The sequence below is a fragment of the Mus musculus genome, chromosome 18 (assembly GCF_000001635.26).
Source record: "Mus musculus strain C57BL/6J chromosome 18, GRCm38.p6 C57BL/6J".
In the NCBI taxonomy this organism is placed as follows: Eukaryota; Metazoa; Chordata; class Mammalia; order Rodentia; family Muridae; genus Mus; species Mus musculus.
Window position 1 is genome coordinate 67567428 of NC_000084.6, and position 23241 is coordinate 67590668.

Consider the following 23241-nt stretch of genomic DNA (forward strand, 5'->3'; position numbering starts at 1 on the left):
ACACCTACACTCACTCTGTCACCATAACTCTATAACAGTAAACTCTAAGCAGAGAACTTATCCACCCCTCAAAGAAAGTAGTTTATTGACTCTTTTATCTCCATACTCATTCCTTTGCCCAAGAACCACAGTTCTCAAGCCAGGCTGTCAGGTCACCTTAGGCTTCCTTGGTAGGAACGAATTGTGAGCCTACAAGAACAAGAATGATGTCCTTACTCACAGGAATACCTGAATAAGGTAATTCTTTCCAAAAAAAAAAAAATCTTATCAGTACAGTGACTGCTACAGTCTTACCAGGAAACGACAAAACAAGTTGAGAATAAGAAAATTATAAATAACATGAATTAGTCTTACTCTCTAAGATGTTTTATGGATGTGCAGACTGAGAGTGAATTTATAACACAGATCCAACAATGTCACATTCTACACTCCCAAGATTCTTTCTAGTCTAAAATCCAGTTTACCATGTGCTTTGAAACCAGCATAGGGCTCCACATGCAAGACAAATTTGGTAAAATTTGGTAATCTCTGTTCTTAGTTTTTAGCCTGTGCCCTAGCTAGAAAGTTACGTTGTATGCAAGTTGAGAAAAATATCTATTTTAGGGCTTAGTGGTTAAGAGCACTGGCTGCTCTTCCAGAGGTCCTGAGTTCAATTCCCAGCAACCACATGGTGGCTCACCAACATATGTAATGGGATCTGATGCCCTCTTCTGGTGTGTCTGGAGTGACGTGTACTCACATATATAAAATAAATAAACCTTTAAAAAAAAGAAAATATGTATTTTAAAATTTAAAGGTATTTATTTAATGACTCAACGCTGTTAAATCATCAATATCTTTAAAAAAATCTATTCTTTTTATTTTTTATTTTTTGGAGCTAGGGTTTCTCTGTATATATAGTCCTGTCTGTCCTGGAATTCACTCTGTAGATCAGGCTGCCCTTGAACTCACCTCCTCTGCCTGCCTCTGACTAACCAAATGCTGGGATTATAGGCACGTGTCACCACTGCACAGTTACTGAAAATTTATTATTAGGAAAAAATAGTGCAACTTAACTGCGCATATGCCAGCATCTGCATCAAGATCAATATAACATTGCAAGTCCTCACCATAACTCTTCCAAGTAGATATCATTGTTTCCCTATTTCTTCTTGATTAAGAAATTGAAGCAAAGCTAGGCTTGTGGGTACACACTTTTAATGCCAGGACTGGAGAGGCAGAAGCAGGTGGCTTGCTGAGACTGTCAATACCAGTCTGGTCTATAGAGTAAGTCTCCGGACAGCAAGGGCTACACAGAGAAGCCCTGTCGAAGAAGAAGACACCAGAGAAGAGGAGAGTGGGAAGGAGGAGAAGGAGATGAGTTCAATTTCTAGTATCCAAGTCAACTGGGACTGGGTGTAATACCTAACTCACTTTCCTGGCCTCTGTTCTCACCCACACACAGTGGCTTAACACACACACACACATGCACGCACACGAGTAACAATAGTTTTATACATACACTTTTAAATTGAAGCAGGGCCTGAGCTATGGCTCAGCAGGTTGAGACATCTGCAGCCAAATCTGACAACCCGAGCTGTAAGTTACACTCCCAGGATCTGCATGGTGAAAGGAAAGAACTGACTCCTACCAGTTATCCTCTGACCTCTACACATGCACGTGTCACATGTGTGCTACATACATATGCATGTCCACTAAACAAGTATTTATTAAAACAAAAAACAAAATAGCCAAAGAACAAGATGAAAGCAAAGGCTGACTCAGTAGAGCAGAAGACACTGAAGGAACTGTACCGAGTTTGTGAAGGAACTGTACCGAGCTTGTGAAGGAACTGTACCGAGTTTGTGAAGGAACTGTACCGAGTTTGGAGGCCCTCCCTCCCCAGCTTCCTGCTGCCTAAAGTCCACAGGAAAGGTCGGGCCTCACAGTGCAGCCAGTGGCTCCACACTTGAGAACTACTGCTTTAAGGAGGAGAGCTGCTGCCCACTCATTTCAGTATCAGGAAGACTCCTAGTCAACGTAAATCTCAAGTTCTATCTTCCATACCTTAGAAGTTAATTAAAAACAACAGCCAGCTTTCATGTGTATATGCATATAGTCATATGCCATACAACACACTCAATGTATGTACACAACCACAGGCACAAGACCTTCTGTTTGTTCACTGCCCTCCTTTTCCTCAAAACACAGTGACCTTTAGCAGTTAGCTGTTTTCCAACCCCTCTCTCCCCTATCCCACACAATGACTGAGCTGCTTTCTGCCTAGAGATGAACAATTCCGGACATAACATAAATGCAACCATACAACACATGGTAAAGGCCACTCTCATCTAGCATGGTCCATGTGTATTATGCTATATTCATATTTCCCATCTGTTTATCATCAAATACCATTCCATTGTAAGGCTATACCACATTTTAGTTATTCATTTATCAGTTGTTGGCTACTGTTATTTCTAAAATTGACTTACTTTAATATAAAGAAAATAACCCAACCAATGGACAGAAGCAGCTGACCCCTGTGGTTGAATTAGGGAAGACTGAAAGAATCTGAGGAGAAGGGTGATCCTATTGGAGGACCAGCAGTCTTAATTAATCTGGACCCCTGAGATCTCTTAAACACTGGACCACCAAACAGACAGCATACACCAGCTGAAAAGAGGCTCCCAACACACATACAGCAGAGGACTGCCGGGTCTATGCTCTCAATCAGGGATGCTGCACCTAACCTTCAAGAGACTGGAGGCCCCAAGGAGTTTAGAGGTCAGATGGGGTGGAGAATGGGGGCATCCTCGTGGAGATGGGGTATGGTAGGGAGGAGGTGTGGGATGTGGAGCAGTTGGAGGGTGGGAGGGGAGAGGCGGGAAATGGAATATGGAGTGTAAAAAATGAATTACAAATAAAATTAAATTTAAAAAAGAAAATAAATGAGGAAAAACTACATTCATAATCTTTAAAAAATAAATACATCAATATACTCAATCTGCTCATTATGCTAAGCCTTTTGTGGTTGTTCTTTTGAGAAGGGCTTTTGTGTGTAGCTCAGGCTGTCCTGGAGCGCACTAGGATTGCCATCTAACTGCTTCTGCCTCCCAAGTGCTGGATTAAAGGCATGAGCCACCATGTCCAGCTCTCATTATGTTAAATCACATTCATTATAGAAATGGCTTGTTAGGGGCTGTAGAGATGGCTCAGTGGTTAAGAACACTTGCTGCTCTTGCAAGGGATCTGGCTTGGTTCCCACCACCTACAGGGGTTGGCTCACAACCATCTCTAACTATAGTGCAGGTGATCCAAGGTCCTCTTCTGACCTCCTTAGGCACCAGTTATATACCTATACGGTGCGCACACATATACACAGGGGAAAAATCACTCATATACATAAAAATAAATGTTTTAAATGATATATTATTTACAGTTAACAGTAAACTTTTACATGATATTTGCTTATACCATAACCAAACATGACCCCAAACCACGTTAGCACTGTGGGGGTCTGTTCATACTTTTAAGACAAATTTTGTTTCTGGCAAACCCAGCTATTAATTCTGACCCTGCTGTCAGAAGTTATAGTTTCAGTGCTGGAAAATTCCGGACTTCACTTTCCAGTCCACAATTGCTCTCCTTGTTTCACTTAAAAAAAAAAATCCTCAATGGACTTGCTCCAGTCTGCTTCACAAACCCTGTTTCTCTCCATGCCTTTCTTCCGTTTCTACTGACCTACTAACTGTCCTTGGAGGACAGTTACACAAGCGCTCTCAGTTCATGTAAGCACCTCTTACTCAAAACGCTGGAAAACTACACTGTGTCATATTCACACTCTCTCTCTCTCTCTCTCTCTCTCTCTCTCTCTAGTTCTTTTTTTTTTAACAATTAAACTATGTATTTAAAACTCTATTCCTGGTTCAACTTAAATGTTCTAGTTACTGTCAGACTTCAAGGCACAGACATCTTTCCTCTGTGATCAAGGTCAAGTTTGTTTTGGTCACTCTTGTGTACTCAGCACTGAGCAGAGATCTGAGAGTTACTCAAATGTGCAGATAAGTTAATATACATAAAAGGAGACTGTGAAAGAAAGAAATACAACTTAAAGGAGATTTTCCCATGAGCTGACATCTACTGAAGAGAGATGTGCAAGGTCTTACGTTAGGTATTTTCACACATTTTAATTCTCACACTAGCTTTGTTAATAGGCACTACGCACACTAACCCACACCCTCCCAGCTTTACAGACCCACAAAGTGAGGTTGAGGATATGAGGGACTTAAGCAATGGAGCTAGAACCTCGACCTACTTCCCTCAGAGCCCACGAACTCCAGAGTGCTATGTGGCTCTGTTCACACAGAAAGACTTTGTGGCCAAAGTGAGTGAGGGAAAAGAGAACCCTGCCCTTGGACCATCCTGCCTGGGGACTGAGAGAGGAGGTGTGCAGGGCCTGCCCTGTTGGGGTGTGAGATCAGGTGTACTCTCAGCACAATCTGTCTTCAAACACACACACACACTAGCAGGGCAGAAAGGGTACAAAAAGTGCCAATATACAAGGAACATTAGCCCCCAGGCCCAGCACTTGGGTAAAAGTTGCTCTTAGGTAAGCCAACCCGTTCTAGGCGGATTACAGATCATCACTTCTAGAAAAAAGCTTTTGTGCCAAGTTGAGAAAACAAACAAGAAAGCCCAGCTTGAGGAGAAACAGGACAAGGACAGACAGACAAATAGCAACAGGCTCCTTCTAGTCTAATCCAGTGACAGCAAGCACCTCTGCCACCTTATACATGAAACAAGGAAGTGGGGCCCAAATGCTATGAAAGACCACAATTACCTTTTGCTCCATGGAGGGCAGTTTAATGCAACAATACATTAACAAAATAAGTGCTTTTCCATTAGCCGTTCATATATACTTTATCTGCATAAAGGAAACACTGATAAAGAACTGCAAGTGTATGCTAGCCAGCACGTGAGGACATTTTAACCAGTAGCTGAATAGTCATTTTAACTGCTGAGTAGATTAAGCTTCAAAGTTTCTTTTGATGTGATCTGTAAACTAGGAATTAATTTTCCTCATAAAGATAAAAAACATTCCAGTATCAGGCCACAGAACATTTAAATTGGAAGGAGCACAAAGCTGGCCCAAGCCCCATGTCCACCACATGGCCCCCAAGCCACCAGGGAAAGGGCAGCATGAGGAGAAGCAACAAAGACATGAGTGAGAGGGTCCCCAAAGGGTCCCTGAGGATGCCACCCTCATGGGGGAGGAGATGCTGGCCTAGCAGCACAGCTCTCCTGAGCCAGGGGTGGGCGTTCTATACTGCATTCTGTGAAATGGGTTTCTTTATGAGTCTGTTTCTTCACGAGCTAACCATAAGCTCACTGGAGAAGCACTTAGCCACAATGATGCCTATGAGCATGGCAAGAATGTTACTGATCTTATACAGATGAGAGACATCTCTGGAGATGAAATTATCAACTCAGTACTGCAGAGCCAGTAAGTGACACTGCAAGGGAAAAGACTAGATACTTTGCAAAGAGGACAGCATTTCAAGACAGCACTGGAAAGTTTTGAATAGTCACTGCATAGTTCATGCCCGTGACTACCCAAGAGCAGAATGAAGGTGGGTAAGGGGTAGGTGGTACTTAACAATCTGAGAAAGAACGAGGCAGGAGCAGTACAAAGACAGAAGGTGCCTAAGCATCTTATCACATTGGAAGGCAGCTAGTGTGTACAAAAAAAATGAGTAAGAGCTGAGAAGCCTGGGTGTGGATCAGTGAAGTCTGGTAAATCCTGTAAGCACTCTTACAGAAGGAGATGGGAGCCACCGAAAGAGCCTGCGGAGTGACAGGAGACGCGGCAACAGCCTGGCTTTGGACTGCAGGGGAAGGAACGAGTGGTGAGAAGGCAATTTCCAGCTGCAACTCAAGAGTACATTTTTAGAAAAAGGCATAAGCCTAGTTTTCATTTGCATATTTCTCCATTTGCATATTTCTTCATTTGATCTTTTTGTATGTTTGAACACCAGAAAAAATATTCAAAGAACACACCTTTTGTTCAACAGAAGGCAAAAAGAGGTTAAATGACTTGCTCAAAATCCACACACATAGCCCAGCGTAAACTACATCACCAGTTTGCAGACTCCAGGCCCAGCCTGCCTTCCACTGTATCTTCTCTGAGCAGGCGGTGCTGCCCACCTTGTACAGCAGAGGCTCCCAGTGGTTTCTAACTGCAGCTCTAACAGGGTTCCTCAAGGTGTCTGACAGTTGCACCGCACCCTAAGAATACCCTTGTCAGAATCACCATCTTTCAACGACAGCACAGTTGCGCCTTAGTTTGTGAGACTGTGCAGAGGTTTAAATGAAAACTGTTCCCATAACTCTTGTATGTGAATACTCGGTCCCCAGCTGTTGGCACTGTTTAAGGAGGCTCTCCAGCCTCGAGGAGGTGGAGCCTTGCTGAAGGAAGTACATCCCTGAGGACAGACTCCAGTTGGAGCTCTCTCTGCTTCCTGCTCCTGTCACCACACCTTCCCCACCATTAAGGACACCCAGCCCTCTGGAACCAAAATAATTCTTAAGTTGCTTCTGGCCATGCTATTTTATCACACACACACACACACACACAGAGAGAAAATAATTGACACAGAGTACTGAACTCCAATAAACTCATCATAAGAAAAATGTATTTGATCCACCTGTCCAACAGCTTGGATGTTCAATCTCTACCATTAAAGCAAAGATCAGGAGGCTCTAAATTAGGTGAAAAATTTGGTTACAAACCAGTACTGCTCACATATAACATAATTCTTATAATAACCCATGCCCACAAGGAAAAAAGTAAGAAAATATACAATGCTAAAAGGTTTTATTACTAAAGAGTGGAACTGGAGATGATGGGGTGTGTATGGCTTATTTTCTAGTCATTTCATTTTTCACTATAAAAATTAATATAAACAAAGCCTGATACACACCTTTAATCTCAGCATTTAGGAGGCAGAGGGAGGCAGATCTCTCTAAAGTCAAGGCCAGTCTGGTCTGCATATCAAGTTTTAGGCCTACCAGGGCTGGATAGTGAGACACTATCTCAAAAAGGGAAAAAAAATAAAGAATTCTTTTCATGTATTAAGTAATATTAAGTAAAACTATATACAGCCCCCCTACCACAGAGCCAGGCAAACAGGGACATCCGAGGGCGCACAGGTGCTGCAAGCCTGTAATCTGAGCACTCTGAAGGCGGAGGGGGAAGAGCAGTTTACAACCAACTTCAGCTGTCTCGGGAAAGGCTGGGTTTTGTGCGAGCTTTTCTCAACCTTCCCTCTTCCCATACAGTCAAGGTTGTGCCTGTGGCTTTTAAACGACTCTGCAACTAATTTTCAACAAAGGCCTGCTTCATATTGCACACTGCAGTATGAATATGAAGACAGATGAAGCACAGCCCTTGACCTTAAACAGCTCAGTCAGGTGACAGACACACAGGTAAATACAGTGTGACCTGGAGGGCCAGGTACATAGCTCAGCTGGGAAAGAACTTGTACAGAAGCACAAGGGCATGAATTTGCTTCCTGGCACACACATTTACAAACTACAGCATGGTGGTGCACACTGGTAAGCATGGAGGAAGCCAAGACCGGCAGAGCCTTAGGGCTCACAGGCTGGCCTGCAGAACCAAACCATCACCCCTCAGGTCCCAGTCAAAGACCCTGTGTCAGAAACAAGGTAGAAAGCGCCTGAGGAAAAGACCTCAGGTCAACCTCTGGCCTCCACACAGAAATGCACACATGTGCAGACACACACACACACATACACACACACACACACACACACACACACACACACACACACACACGTGAGGGAGAGAAGAGATTATCTGGCTTGGAGAGGTAACCGTGGAGTCCTGGGGTCAGAGGCTACTGTCATTTGAGAAGCCCGCCCTTGCTATCTTCCTCATGTACCTCAGGGAGTCACATTTATCCCAAATCACCTTGACCTATTTGTCACCTGAAGAAAGTTAGGGAGAGGGCTGGAGGAGACACTGTACCAATTACATGAAGCAGAACTACAATGTAGTATTGATACACTCAAGTTGCCTTACAAGGCACCCTTGTTGGGAGGACACAATGGCCAAACCAAGAGCGTCCTTATCTCCACCGGCTCCCACTCTAGAGTTCTGGGTTGCCAAGAACAGGTGTGCACTTGTGTCTGGCTACCTGTGAACAGTTTTCAAGTACACCCAAAGAGCTCAGAAAAAGAAAGAGGCTGGGGTGCCCACCCTTTAAAGGGAAGTTAATGAAAAAAGATCGACTTCTAGGAAAGCCAAGGAAGACAGTTAGCACTTTTGCTGTCCCATGTGTCCAATAAAACAGGAACCTCCCGTCTCTCCTTTAGTCTCGGCTCTCCAACTCCTTGAAAGTACTAGGATCTCAGTCTATTCAGCCTTCTTGTGTCACAGCTATTTCTCTCTTATCACCCTACTTCCAATTCTTAAAAATACACAGTAATATATACATACAGCACACACAAAAGGCAAGTCACCGAGTATTAAAATTTTACTGTACAGAAGCCTAGGAGGAAATACTTCCCTACAGAGTTTGAGGGGGAGTATTTGAGTAATCAACAGAAGCCATGGTGATTTGTGTTGTTTGTGACAGATATTCACAGTAAAATTTCATTTGGGGAAATCTGTAGCTTAGATAAAATCCCATATATTCCCAGACAAATACTGTTTTGTTCATATCTGAATAACCTTAATATTTAAAATGACTAACAAATAACAGAGAGAGAGAGAGAGAGAGAATTGGGAGACAGGATTTTTGTAATTAATTCCCTAACAACTGACTCTATGTTCCTTAAGAAGTCACTATAAACTAGGAATGTAGTTCAGTTGGCAGTGTTTGCCCAGTGTGAAAGAGGTTCTAGGTTTGACCCAGAGTATAAGCTGAGCAGGGTGGCACACTTGTAACCCACTATGATGGTGTGTATATGCTTGGCCCAGGAAGTGGTATGATTAGAAGGTGTGGCCCTGTTGGAGTGGGTGTGTCACTATGGGTATGGGCTATAAGACACTCATCCTAGCTGCCTGGAAGCCAGTATTCTGCTAGCAGCCTTCAGATGAAGATGTAGAACTCTCAGCTCCTCCTGCACCATGCCTGCCTGGATGCTGCCATGCTCCCACCTTGATGATAATGGACTGAACCTCTGAACCTGTAAGCCAGCCCCAATTAAATGTTGTCCTTTCAAGAGCTGCCTCAGTCATGGTGTCTCTTCACAGCAGTAAAACCATAACTAAGACACCCACCACTTGGGAAGTAGATCAGAATTTCAAGATTATCTCACTGTAAGTTAGAGGCTGGCCTGGGATATACAAGGCCCTGTCTCAAAATACATGCTCACTGCAGATGTGAGCCATTGAGGATGCTACTGACCTCTTCCTAGCTCCCCCAACCCCTTCACTGTGTAGAATAAGCAAACCCTGCTCCACTCTCCACAGCCCTGTTGCATTCACAATCACATCTCCTGACACAGGGGTGCAGGACCTGCTTCTCCTGCCCTTTCATATGCTCTGAGCACTCCTTACTCAAACTTAGTTACTGCTTCATTTACCACCGGTCAGTCCTCCTTTCTGGGCTCAAGAGGCAATAACACGGAAGAGAAGGCTGTACTGAGCAGGTGACAGGCGCTGAAGACTCACCTAGACAGGTAGGAGCCAGACCCACTTTCCAATGCTAAACTGGTACCAACAACTAAGGAAAGGCCAATTCTGTACATCTCTGCCTGGCTGTTCTGCATTTGTTAAATGACTGTCTTATCCAAAACAAAATTTACTGCCTCAAAGACATGTTTAGCAAGGAGGACAAGAAATGCTGTCCAGTAACAATTATAAACCAACAGTTCTGGTTTCTCTTGTATCCACAGTGCTCAAAGAGCAAAGTGGATAAGCTTTTCAGTTGCTTTTTCAGAACCTCTCAAAGACCTGAAATAGCTGAGTTAATTTCTTGACAGCACTTTCCAACAAGTCTGTGATAGCTAATATTGGTTGACTGCTTGACGCACCTAGAAAGAGGAAAGTCAATTGAGAAATTGCCTCTATCAGATTGGTGTGTGGGCATGTCTGTGGCACAGTATAGTGTGGGTGGTACCATCCCTAGGCAGTAGGGTCTGGGCTGTATCTGAAGCAGAACACAGGCTGAGAGCAAGCCAGTAAGTATGCAGTCTCCTCCATGGTCTCTGCTTTAGTTCTTGTCTCCATGTTCTTTCTTCCTTGTGCTCCTGCCCTGGACTCTAAACTGTAAGCAATCTAAACCCTTTCCTCCCCAAGTTGCTTTTGGCTGGTGTTATGACAACAGAAAGCAACCTAGGACACTGTCTAATTAAATATGCAGACTGAAGGAAGGAAAGAAGAATGGAATGCAGTGGTTCTCATGCCCACACTACTGCATAGCTGGGTGTGTAGGCCCTGCCCAGTCGAATCTACTAGGGACTCTATGAAGCTGGATGAGGTGGTGGGTGCAGAGACAACTGGCCTGTGCTGGTGCCTGCAGGCGGAGCCCGGCACAGAGTCTGAATACTCTGCATTTTTATACTACAGACTAGACTGAGTCACCAAAGGAACGGGTATCAAATCACAGGCTTTCCAAAATTCTGAAATAGCTGTGGAAACTAATAACTGTGACATTACTTACGTAGTTTCTAGAACTTGCTTGGTATGACTGTGCTCTTCTAACTATAGAAAACTGTTTCTCATTTAGCTGCAGGTAGCTATACTGAGTCATCTCACAGGCCTGATTATATTTTAAGCTCAACTAGACATATTCATAATATTCATATACAGACATGTTGATAAGGTATGTGAAATCTAGAACTGATCTCACAGTATCTCAGAAGCCGATCCTTTTGAGTCCTCCTAAGCCCCTGGCACAGTGCTTTTCCTCTAAGATCTCCCTCAGAGAAGACACAAAGGCTAGTGACATTTAATGACCACAAAAGGAAAGGAAAGGGCTGTCCCCTCCTCCTGCTCTCGGGCCGCATTTGTCTCAGTCAGTGTGTCAGGAAGCACCTCTTACAGGTTTTTAATAACAAACTCTACCAACCAAATTCACTAATAATGCAGGAAAGCTTTCAATGTTAGCAATAACACTCATTTTAGTGGTTTCTATGCACTACTTTGGAGACTTTTCTGTGAGTCCTGGTTTGTACCAACTTATATGACTCAAGGAGAAAGGGCAGCTGTAAGGATGGCTGGAATGGGCAGAGGAAGGGCTTCGGGGTGGAGCTCCTGAGAGTCTAGAGCTGGGACGGACAGATCAGCATTGATTACACCCAGCCCCAAGTGACTCTCTAGACCCCAACTGCCAGGACAACTTCCTTGTCCCTCAAGTCAGTTGGGGGAAGTTTATTTTAATATTATTTTAAACTTTCAGAAACATCTTAAAAGGAGTCCTTAAGGATTTCTATTTATTGTTTACCAGATTTATCTATAATTACGCATCTGCCTCCTCTGAGGTATCTTTCTCTCCTCTCCCTACCTCTCTCAGATCCCTCTGAGAGTAAAGTAGCACATGTAATGCCTACCTCTTACCTACTTACTATAGAGTTTTATTTTCTAAAACTAAGGGCATACTGTAGATGACCACAGCACAATTATCCATATCAGGAAAATTGCTGCCCATATAATATAATGCAAAAACATACTAAACTGTCAACTCTCGCTCCTCGGGACTGAGTTCCTAAGCAGTGCCATCAGCTGTAGTTGTCATTAAGTCTGTTTAGCCTCCTTCCATCCAGAACAGTTCCTTCGTTTTGTCCTTACAGTCTGACCGCTGAGGAGTACAGGTGACATAGAGCTGCTAAGGGATCCAGCTGGATCATGTCCCTGCACAGCTGCCAAGAGCAGGGTGTGCTCTTACAGCAGGGACAGGCATGGCCTATGGTTTGTGAACTCTGACTCTGTGGTGACCTTGTAGGCTCCACATCTAACAGCCATGTCCATGAGACCTGTAATATGCTTCTAGACAGCAGAAGACAGCAAAGCAGATGTGGTGCTAAGAGTCAATGTTCCCCCGTGTCAGACAAGCCTCTCCTTGGCTGTCTCTGAGGAAGAGGGTAGCCACGCTGCGGTCTCACATAAGAACTGCAGACTAAGAACAGAGGTAATCTCCCAGTCAACTGCCAGCTAAAGCACCAGCTCAGGGTGCTAGGGTCACAGGTAGGCACCCCATGCCTGAGTTTTCCACAGGTGCTGGGGGTGTGACTCAGGCCCCCAGGCCTGTGTAGCAAGCACTTTACCCTGCTAGAATTTTTTTTTTTAATTAAAAACATTATATTCTTTCAGATTAGATTTTTTGTTTGTTTGTTTTGTTTTTGTTTTTGGAGACAGGGTTTCTCTGTATAGCCCTGACTGTCCTGGAACTCACTTTGTAGACCAGGCTAGCCTCGAACTCAGAAATCCACCTGCCTCTGCCTCCCAAGTACTGGGATTAAAGGTGTGCGCCACCACGCCTGGCTAGATTAGATATTTTTTTCTTTTTCTTTTTTATTAGGTATTTTCCTCGTTTACATTTTCAATGCTATTTTTTTTCATCAGGTGATATTTTTATCATTTCTGAAATTAACCAAGAATTATCCAATGTCAACTTAAAACCCAGTATACACCGAACTGTCAATGAGCATTCATGAGCCAGAGGTGAGGTCAAATGGAATGCACAGATTTAGCTAAAGACTAAATACTGGGCTGGTGAGATGGTTCAGTGGGTAAGAGCACCCGACTGCTTTTCCGAAGGTCCGAAGTTCAAATCCCAGCAACCACATGGTGGCTCACAACCACCTGTAATGAGATCTGACTCCCTCTTCTGGAGTGTCTGAAGACAGCTACAGTGTACTTACATGTAATAAATAAATCTAAAAAAAAAAAAAAAAGACTAAATACTTTATACACTTTCCAACATTATACTCTACATTAAAGCAACAAACCCTACATATTATTACCTTTAGTGATTTACTTTAGCTATTAGGAAATAAAAATTTTCATCTACTGTAGTATGGACCCAAAGCTATCCATAACCATAAGAGAGAAAGTCCAAAAAACTAATATCAATGTACTTTTTGGTTCATTTCCTAAGACATTTAAGTTTCTCCAAGGAAGACCTAGAATTATAGATCCAATTTCCCTGAGGATTTCAACATACAGGACAATTGATAAATCATTCTGAATAATTTAGAACTGGCCTATCTCACAAACTCCTACAGAAATCCCCCTGCACCCATCTGATAATGCATGGGGACTGAGGTCTCACAGGATGCATTAATGCCCTTTGCAAAATTTCATTTAAGCTGATGTGCGTCCCTGGCTTCAAAAGGCCATAACTGAACTGTGATTGGTTAGAGACATTTGTGGAATAAGAAGACACCTACTCATTTCATTGTTCCAAGGGGGACATTAAGATGACCCCCAGCATTGTGCAGCTGCATTACAGGAAGGTAACAGCAAGCAGGATAAAGACAACACCGGGAAGCAGGTGATGAGATTTGCTACCTACTAACCATCTAACTTTGGGTAAGTGTTTTAGTTACTTCTGTGGTTGTAACAAGGTACCAGACAAAAGCAACTAAAGGCAGGGTTCATTCTGGCTCAAGGTTAGAAGTCCATCGAGGTGGCAGGACACACTACTCATAGAAAGCAGAAGGAGATGGATGCTGGTGTCCAGCCTGCTTTCTCCTTATCTTTTTATATCTTTTCATACAGCCTCGGGCCTTGCCCATGAGACAATGCTGCTCACAGTTAAGATGAATCTTCCCTCTGCAGTTAAACCTTTCTAGAAACATCCTCTCAAGCATATCCACAAGTGTGCCTCCCAAGTGGTTATAAATTCAACAAGAAAGACTAATAAGTTCCTATGCTTTCCTATTCTTTAGTTCCTATCTCTCAAATGTCAATAATTATAATATCAACTTTGTAAATTTGCTATTAAAATTAATGTCTCTATCAATATCCACCACAGTAGGCCCTCAAGTAGTTTTTAAAAATGTATATAGGAGTGAAAATAATATAGACATTACAGATGGTATTTATGATATTCATGAACTTGGTGTTTAAGGCATGAGGGACTGCAGAGTGGACAGGTTCGGAGCACACACTTCTCTTAGAGGACCTGAGTCCAGGGTGGCTCACAACAGCCTGGAACACCTTCAGCTCCAGGGAATCCAGTGCCTCAGGCCTTCACAGGCACTGCATGCAAACACACACCCACACATACATACATACATAATTAAAGATAAACCTTTAAAAATACAAGCATGAATGTTCTTAAGTTTCCTTCAGTTTTTCTTCTATTGAGTGGATTACAATCAGCTCTACCCATGAGTGCCCAATTAAATCAAGTCTATCAAGATTAAGTAATGATAAAACCTAACCTCATGTTATATAATAGATTAACCTAGTCCACTTAAAAGATAGCCAATCCGGCACAAGAACAGCAGCCTGTTCTAGTTATTCATTTAGCTGCTTTCCTACCAAAGGGAAAAGGCTCTCATGCTAGGTAATTGGCAGCAGCCAATACAAGACAGAATGGAACAAGCTGAAACTAGAAATCACAAATTAAGTTACAATCTAGAAAAAAGTGTCCAGCAATTTTCATCCAGGATTACAATCCATACATACTGTTTAAATAACAGTAGCAGAAAAAACATGTAAAATAGCAGTATTAAAAGCTCTCCCTAACCCTGAATCAGAGTTGCCTGTGCAGAGGCAAGTGCAGCACAGGTCAGCCATCCACTCCTAAGTTTATAAGTTACCAGCTGGAGCTGTGAGCTACTTCTAGGAAGAGAGACTGTAGGTCTCCTCAAAGCATTAAAAAGAGCGGCAGAGACTGGTGGCGGCTAGGAAGGGGAATACAAAGAGAAATGGGGGTGACAGTTTCAAAGGTGATAGGATTTGATTATAAGGATGGTTAACAAAGGAATGTAATCATAAAACACTGGGAGAAACAACTTACAAGGGTGAGGTTCACTGTGTGTAAATTATATGTTCAAAAACAAGTCTTTTTTGTCTGAAATCATATACATACAAACAACATAAAACAGACTCAGTGGGTTGGATTCATATATTTGTGTTTATATATACATATACATGTATATATGTATGTTAAAAACAGTAATAAAAGAAAAAGAGACCACAAATTTAAGAGGCAATAGGGGTATGTGGGAAGGTTTGGAGGGAGAGAACATGAGGGTTCAGGGGAAAGGAAAAAGGGAAGGGAAATGATGTAATTATATTGTAATTAAAAAATTTTAAATTAAGAGCTAAAAAAGTAGAGGAAATGTAATTGTCTATTTAAAATTTTTAAATATTCATGTTGAAGCCTGGCATGATGGCACATACCTGAACTCCAACACTCAGGAGATAGACACAGGCGTGAGTTATAGGCTAGCATGTGCTACACAGTGAAAACCATGCTTTTATTTAAACCATCCGAAAGACTTCCCTAGAAAACTGGCCATGAGGAAAGAAAACGGCTAGGCTGGCACAGTGGCACATCCCTGTTGCCCTGACATACAGATGTCTGAGGCAGGAGCACAGCTGCGTGGGTAAAGCCATCTTGAGCTACACAGTGAGTTGAAGGCCAGCCTAGGCTATATAGCAAGACCCCCATCTCAAAGTCAAAAAAAGTCAGGACTGGACAAGACGAGGGATGTTTTCTTACAAACTCCAATGCCGAGAACACTAGCAGTCAAGTGTGTGAAAACATTTTCCAGGTGGCTGAGGCATAGCTTCGAAGAACAGCAATGGCTTAGCATGAGCCAGGGCCTGAGGTAAATACCCAGAACTGAAAATAACAAAACCTCCCCAAAAGGAGAGATGTGGTAAAACGCTTCATTTAAAGATGCACCAGACTTCCCTGAGGAAAAAGGCCTGACTCTCTGTGTATTCTCCTGGCTTTCTTTATACTCAATTTTAGTTTGGTTTCTATGAAATAGGAAAAGTATTAAAAAGAAAATTACAGGGGCTAGAAGATGGCTCCATGATTGAAGGTGCCTGCCACCAGGCCTGACTACCTGAGTTTGATCCTCCAGAAACCACATAGCAGAAGGAGAAAGAACTCTCAAAAACTTCCCTGATCTCTGCAAACATGTGTGAGCACACACACAAAATAAGTAAATAAATGTAAAACATCCACAAGTAAAATAAATTTAAAAGAAGGAATTATAGTAAAAACTAGAGGATGGGGGCCAGCAAGGGCAGAGGAGAGGGCAGAAAAGAAACAGTACTAAGGATACCTGAAAAACAGCAAAGGAAACTTCCTGTTTTATAAGCTTCCTACACACACACACACACACACACACACACACACACACACACCACACACCACACACCACACATCACACATATGGGGGCTGGGTAGGGGGGATTAAATGAAAATTATACTACACAGAAGATTAGGAGTTTGCCTAATAAGAAGTCCAGTGCAGCTGGAACACCTCCCCTTAGTAGCTGGGAGAGGTTGTGTTAGCTAAGTTTCTAATGCTGTGATAAAACACCATGACCAAAATTGTTGCTTACAGTTTACAGTCCATCGTGAAGGGAGTCTAGGGAGGAACGGAAGCAGAGGCCATGGAGGAATGCTGTTTACAGGCTCGATTCCCAGGTTCACAACAGCTACATTTCTTAATCTTCCCAGAACCATATGTCAAGGGGTAGCACTACCCACACCAATCATTAATAAGAAAATACCCCAGACTTGCCAAAGGCAATCTGATGGAGACATGTTAATTTAGATTCCCTCTTCCCAGAACCTAGCTTGTATCAAGTTAACAAAAAACTAACCAGATGGGCATGGTGGCATACTCCATTAAACTCAGCACTTAGGAGACAAATGCTGACAGATCTCTGTGACTTTAAGGCCAGCCTGGTCTACCTAGTGAGTTTCAGGACAACCATGGCTATATAAAGAGACCCTGTCTCAAAACAACAACAAAACAACAACAAAAAACTAATGGGAATGGGGTGAGGTACTGTGTATGTGTGTCCCCTAAGATATAACCCCAAACAATTCCAGATCCTGCCATTGCTCCTACTTGTTGTCCCACACTTCATGGAAAGTAAGACCCTACTGCTGAAGACACCACACACACTGACCACAGGACATGAAGCTAGTGCTGATCTGAGGCTTCCTCCCTAATGGCTGGCTCTGGTGGCACCAGAAAGTGATCTACAAGCCACTGCAGGGATGTCATCAACACTTTCACCCAGCTGCGAACCCTGTGGGCACAAATAATGACCAGCATATGGCAAGACGGATATCCTCGTGGGTGCAATAGTAGCATGAATGTTAGAGTAGCCAGCACTTTATACTACATTTAAGGCCTTCCCACAGGAGGAAACTCGGCGCCCTGGTACAGTAATCTAAACATAAACTCATGCATGACTAGTGCGCTCACGAGCACTAGGAGAGAACGTACTAATATTCCATCAAATAGACACAGTACCAAATTGTCCTTTAAATCCATGTCCCATAGCAGATCAGTGCTTTCAGTCCTCATCTGAGAAACGTTCTTGCACAGTATACTGTGGTCCAAGCGCAGGAACACACGTCTGTGGTGTGCTCAGCCATAAATGAGATGTCTGTATCCCACACTCTTCCTACAAGGCTCAGTGAGCACCACAGAAAAGGTGAGAGCTGGAGGCCTTTGAGAAACAGAGAAAAGGACAGGACAGGACAGCTCACTCAGGACCTCAGCAGCTGTGGCTGCCTGCACAGGACCTGCACAAGATTAAGCCAATTGACATTTCAGCATGGGCTGAGAGGACATCGGGCTCATAAGCTCCTGCCTCTGGCTGAAGATTTATTGACAATTGATAGCTGCTAGGGAAATATTCTGTTTTGCTTTCTATCGTTGAGACAAGGGTTTATTTCATCTTATCACTTACACTCCACCATGAAGGGGAGTCAGGGCAGGAGCTCAAGCAGGAACCTGGAGCAGGAACTAAAGCAGAGACCCCAGAAAACACTGCTCACTGGCTTGCCCCTCACGGCGCGCTCAGCCCATTTATACAACTGAGGACCATCTGCCCAGGGATGTCACTGCCCAGTGACACTCCCACACCAATCATTAATCAAGAAAATCTGATAGAAGCATTTCTCTATTTAGGTTCCCTCTTCCCAGATGAACCTAGCTTGCATCAAAATGACAAAACCAACCAACCAACCACAACAACAACAACAACAACAACAACAAGCCAAACCTAACCAGCACAGGGAGAGCCAGTTTTCTTTAAGGCTATGGCCCCTGGTAGACAGATGTTGACTACATTGTTTTGATCAGGCTCTTCCAGCCTCAGAAAAGGTCATTTTATTTTCCTCCATTAGCCTATGACGAACCTTGCTTAGGAATCAGGACCTCCCTGATCCCTTCCCAGGAAGAACAACAACATGCTACACCAAGGCATGTTTCATCTTCATCCAGCCCTCCTTCACAGCAACCCACTGTGGCTGAGGACTCTAGAAAGCTGGGAGAGGGCACGGATCACCCCGTCCACCCTGACACCAGCTCCACCCACTCATTAGCTCAGACATGTAGTCTGACACAGCCAGCTCCAAACATTCTTAGTCTGGACTTTCCACCAAGAGCACAAAAGGCTTCTCTGCCTCACACTAGGACACGGGAGTCTCCTTCCTTAAGAGAAAGTCAATTCAGCAACCAAGACAGGCTCTCAAAAGTATCCGTGTAGCCCAGTGCAACCTAGCTTTTATATGTCCCTCCCCCTCCCCGTAGGGACGCCACACTGCTGCCTCAGTGCTCTGGCTTCCTCTCTTCCCCCAACTCCACCGGCTCAGAGCCAGTAGCACTTGCAGGTGCTCTTCACCCAACAGTGCCTGGCTTTCCAACCTCTTTAAAATAATAGTAATTGCTGCGGAGGAGCAATTAGTGATGTACCATGGAAACTACTAATGTTCACAATGCTAGAAATCAAAACAAAAATTAAAGATACTAAGTTAACCACTTTAACCTGCAACACTTTTAAGGCAGAAAAAAACCTATTGTTTAACAAAAATTATTATAAGAACCTTTTTTTTTTCCTTACAACTTTCTAAACCTCTAATGGCCTTAGAATGGACAGCCAGTTCATGCTTGCTTCTGCGAGTATCTGAGAGTCATCCTCGCAGGCAGGAAACAGTGTTAAGCCAGGCTGACCTCATGGCAGTGCAACGGGACAGGATGATGAGACTTAGGACAAGCCTTGCACCAGGACTACACTCAGTACTAAATGCAGACGGGTGTAGACTGTGTCAGTATACGCTTAGCTTACAACAGAGCCTTGGGAGCTAATGACATATTCCACATATACCCTCTCTTTACAGCTCCATGACCCTAGGAGTTTAACAGAAATTATCCTAAATATTTTATAGACAAAGGTCTGGGATGAAAAAATGCATCATGTAAAATTTCACAGACCCTGAAACTACAACAAAACTTCTCTCTTCTGCTCAGACTGGACCTACTCCTTAGAGTGTGTGGAAGACACATCAAAAATCCGAGGTACACTTTAATCCATTTAAAAAACTAATTTAGAAAATGTTATTTGTACTTTTAAAGTTGAGTAGGAAATATAAATTTAAACAAATTGAGTTTTAAAAGAATGTACTATTTGGTTTTGTTTATGTAATAACATTTTAAGAAAGTTTGCATTTTACATAAACTAAGTTAAAATTTACTGAAAGCCATTATCAATATCCAGATGCATTATAAAGTAGACACACAATTTCTTGACTATTTAGGCATTAACAGGGCTGGTGATACTCTAGTCTAAGGATGGCGCTCTGCTACCAGATAGGATGGCACACATACAGGCAGCCTGGCATCTAATGCCACTCTTGAAAGGAATACAAACAATCACATGAAATTTCACATAAAAATCTGGAATAATATCATCGAAATTATTTTAAAATCATGAACCTTCTTTTAGAAGTAACCAAGCAAGCTGGGCAGTGGTGGTGTGAGCCTTTAATCCCAGCACTTCACATTATTCTCCTCACTGGAGCAGTGTCCATGTCCTAATTTTTGTTCTACTAAGGAAGAACTGTGGAGGCTCTCATACTCAAGCATGTTATTGTTATGATATACCAGGCTATATCACGAAAAAATAAAATACAATATTTCTTATTCAGGGCTCTAGATGGTAAGTAATTTTACAAACGCAGGAAATAACCTATGTTTACGCTGTTTCTTCTAGTGCTACAGACAAGTGGACAGGTAACTGATTCTTTTCACATCTGTTCTTCCTGGACAGAGATGATACGTGTCTGCTCTCAATATAACCTTATCTGAAAACCGAGAAACCCACGGCAAAAGCTCACTGCTCAAGTCACGCCAAAAAGTATAAGCTGATTTACAGAAATATTTGTATATTTCTCTTACCTCTGTTTCTGTACAATGTGAATATCCCAATTGACCTGTAATAAAAATGCAAAAAGTTACTTTCAAATGATTGTGGGCTTTTAAATCATGGATAATCTATTCAAGCAACTATAGCCAAGGCTTTATTAAACATGAAAATACTAAGTGCTAGAATTTTGTTCGTTTTGTTTTGCAGATACGAAGTTGTTGGTTCACTCAGTCACCAAGCTGGCTGCACAATCAGAATCCCAGAACTCAAGAAGCTGGAGAAGGAAGAACTCTAAGTTCTGGGCCCAGGACAACCAGGACTGGTAAGACTGCCTCACTGCCCCACCCCCCAAAAAAAAAAAAAAAAAAAAAAAAGAGTTTTAAAATACAGTAGGACTGCGTAGCCAAGCATGGTAGCACGGGCCTTTATTCCAGCACTCTTGAGACAGAGACAGGCAGAGCTCTATGAGTATGAGTTTGAAGCCAGCTTGGTCTACAAAGCAAGCAAGTTCCAGGACAGCCAGGGGTACTACACATAGAAACCCTGTCTAAAAACAACCACCACCACCACCCAACCTGCATTCATGATCAAAAGAATTAAAAAAAAAAAGCTGGGCATGGTGATATACTTTCCAATTCCACAGGCAGGCAGGTCGGTCTCTGTGGGTTCAAGGCCAGGCTGGTCTACATGGTGAGTTCCAGACTAGCCCGGGCTACACGATGTCTCAAAAATACAGACAACACAGAGAAAGAGACACACTCTGGCTCACTGACTCACCGGCTGTGGCAGGAGTATCTAGAGCTTCTTTCTGGCCAGTGTGAACTAGAGTGAGGCCTTGTGTCAAAACAACCTACATCAAAGAACTGAGCAGCAACTGGCTCTACCAATACTAGTATTTGTTCTCATCAGTAAAACATAAAACCCAAGAACTTGTACAACCATATACTTTGTCAATTTGAGACAAAATCATACTTTGAAAATAAAAGTAGCTACTTCAGAAGACAGTCATTTATTTAAACAAAAAGAACTGATAATAACTTTACATTGGGTTGTGGAAACTTTAATTTTTCCTATCTCTACTCTTTTCACATTTATCTATTTGTATAAAGTTGAAACCATTCCTTAACATCTAATAATCCTAATATAATCCTAAATGTTATAAAGCAGTAGCTGAAATAAGAAAAGAAAGTGGGAACCTTAGGTCTTGTAAGATATAAATTATATACAAGCAATAAAAACTCCATAAACATATGTATAAAATGACCTTGATTTACTATAAGGCTTTTATATAGCATGTGGGACTTGCTAAATATATGACATAAGTTTGTGGCTAACATAAAGTTACATTCACGAATGGTGATGTACATATTTACATAGTCCTAAAACTGTTCAGACCATAATACTTAGGTACATTACTCACAGGAGCTAGGACTCCTGTAATTGGTAATGAGTTTACTTAAAAGCATACTGAAAGAAACAGCTCAAAGCAGGACACAGATGTCTGTGGGAAACATTTACTGAGTACTTTACTCTGCAGGAGAGGACAGGACACCAAATCATGGCACAAATAAAAGCAGCATCTTTAAGAGTACATGGATCACATCATCAATAAGAATGCTCTTAAGGAAGAAAGAATCACAAAAATTCTGGAACTAAGGGATGAGGATGTAGTTTGGTTGGTAGAGCGCTTGCACAAAGCCCTGGGTTCAATTCCCAACTCTGTGTAAACCAGATGTGATGGTTCATGCCTGTAATTCCAGCACTTGGGAGATGAAGGTCAGAGAGTCAAAAGGCCAAACTCATCCCTGGCAATACAGTGAAGCCTGCGGCCAGCCTGAGTTACATAACACCCTGCCCTCGCGCCCCCCACCCAAAAGGCAAGCAAACAAACAACTATCACAAACCTATACCAACTCGGGTTTTCTTGTTTGATTTTTTGAGACAAGGCCTGGCTATGCAGACTGGTCCAGAACTTAGCTGTCGTGGCTTGTGCTATTTGACAGCATACAAACCTAACCTATGGGAAGGAGAGGAAGCCCTAGGTGCTGATCTGGGACTAGAGGTATCACCAAACTTGAAAAACTAGCTCTGTCCACCAAAAAATGGGAGAACTCCACTTTGCAAAGGCACACCTGAGCCTTTCCCACCTGATTGAGCACACTCAGGAACCCTCAGGAGACTGGCTGACTCTGGCTAGGACAGCTATAAGAATCTGTGAACAAGTCTTTGCACCTGAAAATAATAAAGTGCTTAAGGGGAATTGTTGCATGGTGTTAAAAAGCATAGCTGCTGAAATTCGATTCCTTCTAATCACCTCTGATGCAAAACTAAAGATACAAAGACCCCTTGTAGGGATCATCTCTTGGGCGCTGTGTAGCCGCATCACCTGGAAGCTGATGACCTATAAGCAAGTGTGTGTGTGCGCTCGTGGGCAGGCAGAGAATAGTTTACAAGCTAGTCAGGGAAGAAGCCAAAGCTATGGCCTAGGCATATTCAGAAAAAACTAAGCTTGTTGGGGAACTGGCACATGGGTGGAAAAGCCCAAGGGTACAACTCTTCTCTAGGAATACCAAAAACTCTGTGTGCAACTGCACTTGCTTATCCCACACAAACTGCTGAGCACCTCAAGAAAGCATCCAGCTTGGGAGCACAAAATTCCCAGCCACCTCCAAAACTCTGTCATCCAACTCCACACCCAGGAACTGACCCAGGAATCGGGAATCCCAACGGCCTGTCATCAGAGCTAGGAGGGCCTTGGACATGACTGCATAATCCATTCACTCACAGTGAGCAATGGGAAGCCTGAGGTGACTACTGACTGACACACACTCTCATGTCAACACACACGTGGGAGGGCCACAGGGATATTCCAGGGC

The 23241-nt window shown here is 42.9% G+C and overlaps 1 protein-coding gene across 12 annotated transcripts in view; it reads right to left on the reverse strand.

The window, feature by feature from the left end:
* Spire1 (spire type actin nucleation factor 1) overlaps window positions 1–23241 on the reverse strand; it is a 124602-nt gene that overhangs the window by 79219 nt on the left and 22142 nt on the right. For 9 of the 12 annotated variants that reach the window (XM_006526206.2, XM_006526205.2, NM_194355.3 and 6 more), the window contains exon 2: window positions 20398–20432. The exons of 2 other annotated variants lie outside the window; for them this stretch is intronic. In XM_006526206.2, coding sequence (XP_006526269.1) covers window positions 20398–20432 — 35 coding nt within the window. Of the gene's footprint in view, window positions 1–6036; window positions 6754–20397; window positions 20433–23241 lie in introns of those variants that run through there. One more of the 12 variants, XM_030250588.1, reaches the window with a different exon arrangement.